Source organism: Anas platyrhynchos, chromosome 3, assembly GCF_047663525.1.
Source record: "Anas platyrhynchos isolate ZD024472 breed Pekin duck chromosome 3, IASCAAS_PekinDuck_T2T, whole genome shotgun sequence".
Classification (NCBI taxonomy): Eukaryota; Metazoa; Chordata; class Aves; order Anseriformes; family Anatidae; genus Anas; species Anas platyrhynchos.
Window position 1 is genome coordinate 44291080 of NC_092589.1, and position 12498 is coordinate 44303577.

General features: G+C 48.7%; 1 protein-coding gene and 1 long non-coding RNA gene across 3 annotated transcripts in view; one reads left to right on the plus strand and one right to left on the minus strand.

Moving 5' to 3' along the window:
* Nucleotides 1–3107: 3107 nt before the first annotated feature.
* Nucleotides 3108–7620, minus strand: LOC119716518 (uncharacterized). Of its 2 annotated transcripts, none has more exons than XR_011808285.1 (2): nt 4741–7620; nt 3108–3659 (listed from the first exon to the last, which is right to left on the minus strand). It is a non-coding gene; the product is annotated as an uncharacterized lncRNA (long non-coding RNA). The 2 variants fall into 2 exon arrangements; XR_011808284.1 differs by having other exon boundaries at nt 3108–4088.
* Nucleotides 7621–7947: 327 nt separating this feature from the next.
* Nucleotides 7948–12498, plus strand: part of EGLN1 (egl-9 family hypoxia inducible factor 1) — a 34022-nt gene continuing 29471 nt past the window's right edge. The window contains exon 1 of the mRNA XM_005024325.6: nt 7948–9149. Within this exon, the coding sequence (XP_005024382.5) occupies nt 8205–9149 (945 nt within the window). The 5' untranslated portion in view covers nt 7948–8204. The remainder of the gene's footprint in view (nt 9150–12498) is intronic.

The window sequence follows — 12498 nt, forward strand, 5'->3', positions numbered from 1 at the left end:
TACCTTGCTTCACAGCTTTGCCCTGCAAGGAGCATTCGCTAGACCTCTGCAGTGAAATATTCAGTGCATGAGGCAAGCATTCGGTGTTACGCATTGGCATTTATGAACCTTCAAAGACGTTTTCTTCCTTACATGCCTCTTCCATATCTGGATCACAAATGCAAAATCGTACCCTCTAACACGACCCCACATTTGCAATTAATTTTTATTTTAGGTCTGTGATTCAGTGCTGTCTTAAGATAATATAGAGCGAGAATTTTTAGCTTCCTGCTGTAGCTTTTTCTGAAAAAGATTCAGTCTCTTGAGGCTGATATTTTTAAATCAAATATAAAGTTCAATTAAAAAAAAATGCAGTGCAGAATGTTGCTCTACAAAGATATGATTTAGCGTTTCTTTTACTCGTGACATATGAAATGAGGAATATTGCTTAAAATAGGGGAGAAATGGTCACCCTAGTTAAAATAAGGTGAGGAGCAGGCTGGATGTGCAGAGCAGGCATATCCACAGACACACAAGCCTTTGTGTGTATATGAGCTGGCCACGTTTGGCCTCCCACATTGATAAGTTGCTGTTTGTTTAAAAGAAAAAATGAAAATGAAAGCCCTTAACTACTCCTGCCCACAGCACGTGGCTTTTATTGGAGGCTCTGTTTGCACAAGGGAGGTGTTTTGCCTCCCACCCAAATTTTGACAATGCTTACGATTTGGTAAATAGGTGAGGATAGTTGCTATCTATTCTTTGCCTGTTCCCTCCAGTCCAATCTCCATCCATATCCTAGAGCGAGGAAACTGTAATCAGAGGAACCCTTCTAGGAATCTCATTTAATGAAAACTCCTAAACGAGGCCCTAGCACTGGACGTAGCCTGAAATTAAAAACAAAGCAAAACAAACTTAAAATATAAACCAACCCAACAACCAGAAGAAAGAATAATGCCAGGGAGAAAAAGTAAGCCTGATAAAACAGTAAGGAAAAAAGTGAAACCTGCCCCCTGCAAAGATAAGCATTATCGTCTTCCATTGCGCTGTGGGTGGATGAAGAACGTGCAAATTGCTTGCTGACCTGTTTTTAGCTTCTGCATAAAAATAAAAGGCCATTTCTTCTACTACCAATAAATGCCACCTTATCTCCAGGTCACTAATTAGCTAGCTGGGTGAGCAAGGAACAGGTTCAGGGGTAATACTTCTGGCAGTGACAAAACAATGCAGCGTGATAGAAAGGCTCAGACGCGCCCCAGCCCTAATTACAGCTCTGTAACACACACTACTGCTCCAAGAGAAAACCCAAGATGTTAATAATTCATATTCAGCCGTGTGTTTGCAGGAACTCCTGTTAAGTTTAATGTTCCGGGACCTGGTATTTAGGTAGCACTTTGTATAAATACACACAATTTCAACGTCATGTTTTCCTAGTCACTAACAGCACCATGACCATTGACAGAGATTAAATGAATAGTGCCAATTTAGATCATGCAGGGGGAGAGCAACAAATGTTCATAGAAATATATGAATTTAAATTACTACACATCCACTGTACTCTTGTTTTAGTAAATATCTGTTCTTGGTATAAGTTAAGTTGCTCGGGAAGTACTTTAAAACATGTTGAAATTTCCTACCTTGATATTGGACTTGGAGTATGTGCACCGAGGGTTGTGCTTGTTAGCAGAGGAGACAAGGAGATGTCGAAGCACCAACGTATTCAGTATTTATCAGGATCACAATTTTTAATACCGTATTTGTTCAGTTCTAAAATCTTAAGAACTATTTTAATCAACAGACAGAACCTCTCAACTGCTAAAATCTGAAGGATAACCTGTAAAATGACCTGTAAAAGTCCTTGGCATGTTGTTCACAGAGCCAAAAGCACAAGGCACCTCTCCCCGCAACCTCAGACAGACGAATGGGCCAATGCCAGCCATTGCCATGTCCTAGTATATCACAACACCCTGCAATTTGGGCCCGCTGATTCTCTCCATACAGTTCGAACAGGTCACTTGGAAAGCCTTCCCTCTGTTAGGGACGGAGTGGAAATGGGTCAAGTTATATAATACGAAGTAAATAAGGGTGAAGTTTCATGACACGGCTGAGTCAGCTTACTGTTCTGACTTGGGTGGTCCTGCTTTTCGCTCCCTGACTCCTGGCCCTGCTGGTCCACACCCTCTCTTGCACCACATCAAACCACACGGTAAGCCGATCCAACTTGTTAATCCAACAGAAAACTATTCTCTTGAACTGACTCACCAAAGGGCTAGACAAGCGTGGTGCTAAAGTAAGGCAGGGTGAAGGAAGATGCTGCTGGAAGCAGCCTCTTTTGGTGGGCAGCTGCTCAACACCATGACTTAAATTTGCCCAAACTAAAGACGATGTTGCAGGAGGGCACAGGAGGAGCACTGACAGCAAATGGAATGGCAAGTCTGTGTCTTTGGAAAGGGTGGAAAGCAAGAAAAGGCATCAGTAAGCCCTTGGGATAGGGGGGACAGCGAGGAGGGCAATGTGGAAGAGCAATAGGACATCCTGCCAATGCATCAGAGAGGCCCCAGGCAGTCCTGGGACAAGAGGAAATGGAGTGCAGGAGAACAAAGTCTGAGCTGTGCTGAGTTCACCTACACTGGGAGGACACTTTATGGTTTAGGCTCGCAATGCTCATGCACGTGAACACGTATGTAGGCAGACCTGGCAAAGGTGAGCTCTTCAGGACTGACGTGCAAGTTTTAACAAAACATCAACTATTATATCATATTCCCATTGTTCGAGACAAGGGGGAGGACACCATTGTTCACTTAGAAAACAAACAAAAATGAAGCTTGTCCCCGTTCTTCTCACTAAATTGCCTCATTAAAAAAAAAAAAATCAGAACCCAAAGTCTGTTGAGGAATAACACCTCAATAGTCGGCGTTATCAGTTCAAGAACTCCCTCACTATTGTCTTTTCCTTCCTCTCTTAAATTGCCGAGGCAGGTTTCTCCTCTCAGAGCAGCAAGTGTCCTAAGCTTTTTCTTGGAATCTCTCTTGCTAGTACAACTGCCTTCACAAGAAAAAGACATCGAGGATATCAAAAATTGTGCTAGCCAGCTGGAGAAAGGGAAAAGAAACTGCATCTCCACCCAGAGATAAAATGTCCAGTCCTTTAATAAAACACATCTTTGTAGCTCCAGGGACAGTTCTTGAGGTCCTCTGTTGTGCTCTGGATAATAGTTTCTAGGCAATCTGGAGAAAAATATGGAGACTGTAATAGCAGGATATATCGTAACCCACGAGCTGAGGCTCCCTGGGTCTCCCCAGGTGCACAAAGCCAACTGCCCTTCTTGCCCACACCCCAGGGCGTCCCTGTTCCCTTTTCCAAGTACAAGGCAAGGCACTGGCAGAAGAGAGAACTACGTGCCTGGCAGCTGGAAGAGGAGGAAAGAGAAAATATGATGTGCAATAAATCAGGTACACACACAAAATAAGCAGGGCAGGCCGCCACACCATCCAAATGCTGCTCTGCATTGTTTCCACCGTGATGATCTTTCAGCATGTCACGATGCTGAGCCGTGATGACACGGGGCCAGGAAGCACAGATCAGCTGCACAGTAAAAAGGTCATGTAATGGCTGTGGCCCTCTGAAACACCGAAGAGACTTTCTTTACCTCCGAGCCCCTTGTTCCGAGCTAGAAGACGTGTCTGTGTCAAAATAGAGAACAACTTGTGGAGCAGTTAAGATAAATATGACCTACATGAGCTCTGTTTTCAAAACAGCTTATCGCTGTATCAGAGCCTAGATTTCAAATAGCGTTTAAAAAATGTTCTTTAGAAGTAACTTTCTGTCCATAACAGGGCTTTAAGCACCCCGAGGGCCTGCTGGCTTGCTTAAGTTAGAGGCCAAAAATGTACATAATTGTCAATCTTTAGCAAGACAGGGAGTTCTTTTCTAACCAGAGCCAGAAATACTCCCTCTGGAGAAACCTCACAAACAATGTGGAAAAAGCTTTTGAACTTCTCATGGTACAAATTTTAAAATGAAGACAAGACTGGAATAAGTCGGTCTTGAGCTTTTCCTGAGCTCTGCTGCATTGCCGTAGCTTTACAGAAATAGATGTCTCGTAGCAGCATCTCCAGAAGAAAAAAAAAGAGAGAAAAGAACATTGTCTTATACTGTAACTCACTACTGTAACTCTCTTTTATTTAAATATGAATACAATTATTAAAGCAGTCAACCGTCTTAATCTGCATAAATCTCTCTTGATCAACCCCAACTGTATTTTTGGTGTAATAAACAGGCTACATTCCCAGAGAAGCAAATGCATATCATTTCAGACAGATTCAGGGACAGCAAAAACAATTTCGGCTGAAGAGCCTGGAGGAATCCCGCAGCATTAAACACTGAGCTATTCAAGTTTACACAAAGTAATTGAGAATACTTCTCCTTATAATTTAGCCCAACCCTTATAATCTCAGATTATAATGAAAGGTGTTTTTTTTTTCCTTTCAACATTACAACATTATGATATTCAGTGATAAACAACCAAATTATTTCATTAATTTCAGAAAAAAAAAAAAAAATTGAGGGAGACTCTGCGATGGTGTCAACAAGCAAAAGGCAGGGTGCAACGTGGCCCAGAGTACTGAGGATTAATCCCAGGGCTGTGAGCCCGACCTTGTGTTGTCCTAGGGGCCGTGTGCCACCTTACACGGTGCTGAGCAGCGTGTGTACGGTGCAGGACAGTGCAGGAGCACCTGGTACTCCGCGTGTAGGGGACAGTACCTGCAAGAGCAGAGCATCAAGCCCTCGGTGTATCAGAGCCTGGGCTGGCCACAGAGCACCTTGACGTGTCCCAGCTGTCACAGAAGGAAACCAGGTGTGCTCTTCTGCAGGGGTCAGAGCCAGGCAGCACCCTACGTGCTCCGCATCAGCATGACTGGATGAACCCTTCCCGGCTCTGCAGAAACGGGGGCAATGTTTGAGAGGTGAATAAACCACGCTAACCCTTTGAGTGCCTCGGAAAAAGAGCGTGCGTTCAGCAGAGGAGCACCTGCATGGCCTCGTGGATGTTCTTTGTACAGCGTGTCCTGATTAGAAAGGAAGCGAGCTTAGCGGAGAATCCAACTGAGACAAACAGTTCTCTGGTTTTATTTGGAAAAGCTGCAAACCTGTTACAGTTCACTTGCTAGTATGAAAGCTAGCTTGAAAAATGCCACTGCCGAGATCAATGAATAATGGCTTACGTGGAATAAGGGCAGCCAGGCTGAAGAACACAGTGGAGTGGTCTGGGGGGGGGAAAGAGCAAATGCTATAGGTCCACCAGTCCTAAATACAAACTGTGACACCGTCACAGCAAAACTATCTGAAAATGGGATGTATTTTACTTTATTTCTAAGCTGCTTTTGTTCTGTGAATCCAATGCCTGTAATCTTGCTGTTTTGCATTCCCCCCTTCCCCTGGGCTTCAAAGATTCTTTTGGTTGCTTGTACAATCTTACCACTGCAGTACTCCAACTATATAAAGCACATGTAAGGATAGATAAATGCACCTATTATTACTACTTCACGAAAACAGGAAAGTTATTCATTGACCAGCCTATTTTTTTTAGGCATTTCTAATAAACACATCAGATCTGTATCTAAGTGGTGATAAAAAAAAAAAAAAAAAAAAAAACCTCTGACCTTGCATTAAGTTTATCCCACATCCTCCTCCTCATGACTGGTACAACTTTAGAGACTTTTTATCTGCATTCTCTGTGAATCGATCATGTCTCATCACTGCCCAGTAACCCTTCAAGCTCATTTCCAGCACCCACTGGCACACACAAGAAATTAGCTCTCTTGGAAACGCCAAGCTAGGGAGCCAGTGGAGAGCAACTCGCAGGAAAGAGAGGAGGCAGTACCCTCCCCCTCCGTTTTGGCAACCATCGTGTTGGTCATTTTGCTTTGTATACTGTATGTTCCTTTCTGTCATGCTCTGCCCTTATGCTGTCTTTTAAGGAACAAGCTCTCTGGCAATGAATAGAGTCTTTATATGCTTGGAAAACATTTCTAGCACGTTGTAGACACAATTGTGATATAAATAGTCATTGTTTTCAGAATTTCCCTACCACCGCTCTTTTCTTCAGTTTTGTCACTGGAGCACAACCTCTATGGAATTGTTTTGTGCCCCTGGTGAAGTGCTATAACCATAAAATATGGCAAATATTTTGTGTATTTGAAAATGGATTTTGTTGATCTTGTTTTGTTTTTTTCTGTTGACCACGCTGGGAACACAGTAGTACATCAAGACAGCCTGAAGTAGTTCAGCACATTAGTAACCGTAAAAATTAAGACCAAGACCTTTAATTGCATCCCAAAAGACATGTGGGAAAGAGGGAAAGAACAAAGGAGTTTTTAAGTCAAATTTGCCCACGAATTAATAACTATCATTTGGTTTTAGCCAGACACCATATTCGTACCTTGGTCCTTTTCTTATTTGTTTCATGGTTGGACTACCGGGCTCTGAGCCTGTGACTTTCATCTCCATTATGTTTGCCAAAGGAGTACACAACAAACACAAAAGGTCTTTAACTCTTCAGTTTCTCCCTGGCATTGTTTGCATTTCTGAAGTTTTTGAAAATAACAGGCTTGACTCTTTCACCATTTAGCCTGGTTTAACGATGCTCTATGTCCAAAGAATTCAGCCGTATTAATCTCAGCTTAAAGCACGCTAGAGGAATGCCTAGTATTTCTGACCTACCTCATATTGCTGTAGTCAGTGAACAACTGCCATTAAACCTAGATTAAAATTCTGTCCCCTTTATGCTCTGGACTTAAAATGTGGTTTTAAACTACTTCCTTCTGCCTCTACCATTATACTGTCCTCCCTTTAAGAGCCATGAACACAGAAATTACTAACCTGTGACTCTGTTTTCAGTTCCCAGCTTTTCCAGTTCTTTCAGCTTTTCTTTATTTTAAATTCAGCCTTGGCACTTGCTGATAGCATTCAGGAGATTTCATGGCCATGACACGACCTTGTCCTCTCAGTCCTCCTTTTGCCTTCCTCATAATTCACCCTGTTTTTCCTTCCCTTTTTCTGTGTGTGTATCACAGGCATTTGCAGCCTTGGCACACTTTGCTTCTGCTTTGACATCCTTCACGTAGCACACGCAGTGTCCAACGCCCCTCTAAGGCCTACTGATACGTCAGCTCATTTTAAACCTGGTTCTCTATAGAGAGACGGTGAGAACGAGCCTTATCGATAGCGTGAATGTAGCCATCTTACAGGACTGTATTACAGTCTTAGGCCTCACGACAGCCTGTGAGGAGGGAAAGTGTTGGTATTTCTGTTTGAGAGGTGAAGAAGAATGGATTTGTCCTAAGTCACATGAAAGCCTGTGGCAACGTAGAGGTAGAAAGCCCAAGCCACTCATCTTGGGTTACCAACCAGACGGCTAACCTCACCTTTCTCCCTCCGAATCTAGATATTGCTCATTTCTTTGACTCTTTTTGGATTTTAGGATGGATTTCTGACCAGAAAGGCGGTGTGCACCAGCTGAGGGCTGCTGCCTCTCCCCCCGGCAAACCCATGGAAGGAGCGCGCCTGGGCTGCTCACCGGCTGCCTCTGAGGGGCACCACGGCCACCCCAGCCGCCCAGGAGGCGTCGTGGCGGGCACCAGGCGGGGACACTTTGGGGCAGAGATCAGCGACAACCCCCTCCCGTCCTAAATCCCCCCTCCTCAGAGCCGGGCTCCCCCGCCCTGCCCGGCTCCGCCCGCCCGGCCGCCGCGGCCCCGCCCGCCTGACGCGCCCGCGGCGCTGTGGGGCTGGAAGTGGCGTACGTGCGGAGCGGGCCGCGAGTGTGGCGCCTCCTCCTCGCCCCGACACAGCGCCGGGCGGCCGGAGAAGGAGGAGGAGGGAGGAGAAGGAGGAGGAGGAGGAGGAGGCGGCAGCCGGCGGGCAGCGAGCGGCGCCCCCCGCCCCGCACCGCGCCACCCGCCCGGCCGGCGATGAGGCGGCGCTAGCGGCGATCGCGCCGCACGGGAGGGAGGAGGAGGAGGAGGAGGCAGGCGCCGGGGGGGGCCCCCGCGGCAGCCCCGCGCCTCGGCCGCCCCGAAGGAGGCCGCGGGCCGGCGGGGGCCGCGGCGGCGCCGGGCGGCCATGATGCAGTGAGCGCTGCCTCCCCGCGCGGCCGGCCGGGGGCCCGCCTTAGCGCCGCGGCCGCCCGCCTCCTTACATAACCCCGAGCAGCGCAGCGCAGCGCCATGGCGAATGACAGCGGCGGCGGGGCCGGACAGGGCGGCGGCGGCGGCGGCGGAGGTGGCGGCGGCGGCGGCGGCGAGAGCAGCAGCGGGAGCAGCAGCAGCAGCAGCAGCAGCAGCAGCAGCGAGAGGGACCGGCAGTACTGCGAGCTGTGCGGGAAGATGGAGAACCTGCTGCGCTGCGGGCGCTGCCGCAGCTCCTTCTACTGCAGCAAGGAGCACCAGCGCCAGGACTGGAAGAAGCACAAGCTCATCTGCCGCGGCGGGGGCACGGCGGCGGCGGCGGCGGCAGCGGCAGCCGCAGCAGGGGGCGCTGCCGAGCCCCGCGCGGGGCTCCCCCCGCCGCAGCGGGCTCACGGCGCGGGGGGCGGCGGCCGCCCGGGGGGGGCGGCGGCGGCGGCGGCCCCCGGCAGCGAGGCTCCCGGCGAGGCCGCCCCGCTCAGCCACAACCACGTCGGCGGGGCCGCCGCTGCCGCCGGGGGGGAGGCGGAGGCGGCGTCGGCGGTGCCGGGCGGGGAGGCGGTGCTGCTGTACCGGGACAAGTCGAACCTGTACCCGGGCGGCGGGCAGGCGGGGCCCGGCGGGGCCGCGCTGCGCCCCAACGGGCAGACCAAGTCGCTGGTGCCGCAGCGGCTGGCGCTGGAGTACATCGTGCCCTGCATGAACAAGCACGGCATCTGCGTGGTGGACGACTTCCTGGGCAAGGAGCTGGGCGGGCGGGTGGCCCAGGAGGTGCGGGCGCTGCACCACACCGGCCGCTTCACCGACGGGCAGCTGGTGAGCCAGAAGAGCGACTCGTCCAAGGACATCCGCGGCGACAAGATCACCTGGGTGGAGGGCAAGGAGCCGGGCTGCCAGACCATCCGCCTGCTGATGAACAGCATGGACGATCTGATCCGCCACTGCAACGGCAAGCTGGGCAACTACCACATCAACGGCAGGACGAAAGTGAGTGGGGCGCGGGGGGCAGGGGGCCTCCCCCTGAACTGTGGGGTTGGAAAATAACACAAATAACAACACAAATAACACAAACCCGAAAGCAGCAAACCCGCAGAGTCCCGAAAACGCGGCCCAGGCGGTGCTGGAGCTGCGCTGGGTGTTCCCAAGATCTTCGCACGCTTTTCGTGTTATTTCATTTTATTATGTTTTTTTCCTGCCCAAATCATTTTTTTTCTCTCTGTCGCCGTGTCTTGAGGCTTTCACCGAAAGCCAGTCAAGCTCGCCCATTGTGCCGGGCTGATTTGCAATTCTCCCCGAGCCCTTGAAAATGAAATTCACACCCCGGGTAGAAAGGCCCGGCGATGAATATTCATCAGGAGCTTTTCACTTTTTTAAAAAAGGGGACGGGGAAAGGGAGGGGGGGGGAGAGAGAAGCCCTGCACGCTTTGCTGCTGCCCCCGGTGCAGCAGAAGGGAGGCAGTGAGCTGCCCAGCGCCGGGGCCAGCCACAGGCAGGCTGTTGTTGCTGCAGCTGCAGGACCTCAGCTGCTGGGGAGAGCCTGGCAGGGAGGAGAGAAGGAACAGCCCCGGGTTTGTGCTGGGTGCGCTAAATCCCAGCTCCTCCGATACAGAAAGTGGGTGGGAATTTCCTTTTTCTTGTGCTTTTTTTTTTTTTTTTCTTCCTTTTTGAAACGAGGTCTTTGTGTACCTCTGGTTGAACCGGTACTGTGCTAAAGCTCTCAGCAGGGACGTGGTCTGGATTTCCCCCCCACACCCCCGTTAGCTTGGATTTTTTTAAGCCAATCTATCTTGCAGACGGCTCTAAATCTCTTTAAGGCCCCAGCGCTTGAAACTTGCGCTCTAAAAATATCTGTGGCTTTACTGGGTTTCAGTTTTGTGCAGGAAAGAGGAATACAGCTTCTGTTTCCATCTGCAGCGGTATGCTTCTGTAAATGATACGTGCCAGGGCTTTACAAAAGGGCTTTTGGCATTGTAATGCCGGATCACGCGTGTGATTCCTGAGCTGCTGCATCTTGCCTTTCTCAGTGGTGACTGATGCTTTTGCTAATTGTCAAAGAATGTCTGTGGATGGGGATGAATCCCTCCGTACAGACAGCTTGACGTTTTTCTGGGGTGACGGTAAAGTGATGAACGTTGTTTAGCACTGCTTGGCTTTCGGACACTGCTGAAATCCCCGTGTATTTCAGGGATCAGAACAGGTGCAGTCCTTTGCTCAGCGGTACAGAAATGCTTCACTTTGTCTTCTCGTGTTCCCTTGATCTTCTCCCAGCAAAGCCAGAGCTTGTAGCATGCTGCTGGGTTTGTCAGCATCGGTTCATCAAGTCCGCAAGGACAGCAGCAGTGTGGTGGCCTTCACCTTCTCTCCTTCTGCTGTGCCTTTCCCCTGCCCTTGCTGTCACTGCACGTTTAGGCCAAGGGCTGTGGCAGGGGGCAGCAGTCTGTCAGCCCAAACTTCTTCCACGTGTCCCTTCAGAGCTCCTGGCCCTCTGTAGGGGGCTGGAGGAAGAGGAGTAAAAGTGGAGACACCTGTGGGTTACCTGAAGTCATTTTTTGTCTTTGCTTCTCACCTCACTCCTGCTTTTTCTGGATCTGGGTTTGATTGCGTTCCTGCAGGAGCTGCAGTGTACGTGGGTGTTATTCTTAGCAGTACAGAGGAGTACGCCGTGGAGATGCTGTAATAGCCACAACAGGTTACTCTGGACCTTTTCTGTTGGTGCACTTTGCGTGGTGAGCTGCTCGGTTCATTTAGCCAAATACAGCCCATTTCTAAATTTTTATGAATATGTGGGATTTTGCCACTCACAGCAACGTTTTTTTAAAAATGAATGGTCCATGTGTAATCTTTATTCTTACTGGTGTTACTTCAAGTGATAGGACCAAAATGGACAGAAACGTAGCACGCACTGACTAAGCTCTACCTAATAATTTACTACTCCTGCACGTAAATATTGCAATAACCCTGTGGTTCACTGAGCTGGTGCGTGGAGAACTTAGCGTACTGTTTCACTGAGGGCACTAAATAAGCCAGTTGGCAGTGTCACTGGTGAGACTGGTAATTCACGAGCACCCGAACCAGCAGAAATCCAGCCCCTGGGGCCCCCCTGCTGTCTCTGAAGGCAGGGGTTAGGGCAGTAGGGGTTTGGGGGCAGCATGGTGCAAGCCCTCTGCGGTTGGGTGCCTCGTGCAATTGGGGACAGGCATTTTTTTATGTGTAACTTTTTTTTTGTTATTATTTTATTAGAATTCTGTATGTAAAACAAACAAAACCAAAGCAAAACACGCTTGCAGCCTGCTTTTTAAAATACTTTTGTTGTGTTCACTGCAGTGTCTTGGAAAACTAGCTTTGTTTTCGGGCGTTGTGCAAGGGTTGGCATTATGACCTAGGAGTCACAAGAGTGAATCTTCAGCCTTTACCAGATCTAGTTCGAGCTCTGTAAACAAGCATACCCTATCAGAGGGAATGAATCAGAAATGCATCCACGCCACAGTGCGCTGAAATTCCTATCCTCTTTCTGGACTGAGCATTCAAAAGCATTTCTGTTAACTAAATAAACCTGTGAAGAGTTCTGTTCTCCGAGCTTCAGCTGGCAGCTGGGCACTTTCACAGGAATGGATGGATTGTTGGCCAAAGGTTTTAATGACGCTGTTGATCATGGGTTGTTTTTGACTGTGGGGGAAAAACAGCTGTGGATAAAATGCAAGAGATGATACGTAGGTTATAATTGCACCTTTAGCTAAGGATCGGCTTCTGTACCTGTGAGCGTTAGGGCCTTGAACTTGCCATTGCTTATACTGATTCTAGGTATGATGTATATGAAAGGGGAAAAGAAGCAGCTCTTAGTCTCTTAGTCTACACCCTCCACTCTCAGCCTGTAAAAGTGTCTGTGGGGGGAAAAGCTACTTGTTTCAATGACATTTATTTTAGTTTAAACTGATGCACGTTTTCCAGTGCTAGTCTTGAAGGTAGAGGACACCAAGAAAGGTTAAATGTGAGAAATCTGAAATTATACATTTGCAAACATCTTGTTAGGGATTTTCTCTGGACTAACTGGGCTACCCGAAATTGGTCTGCTTCAAGGGATGTGGCTCAGCCCAGACCAGACCATCAGCAGATTATTCTCAGGCTGAAAGGTATCTGCATAGCAATAGGTATGAACTACTTTTGGCATGAGTATACAGTGCAGTCGCAGGTATAACACAATGGCTAACTATTTGCTCATCTCAGAAGGCCTGATATACTACATTCCTTGCTTTTGTTCTGCTATTCTCTTTCTTTCCAGATTGTGTGGCTTTTTTTTTTTCCCCTAGCAGCACATGGCACGGAGCAGCATACATGA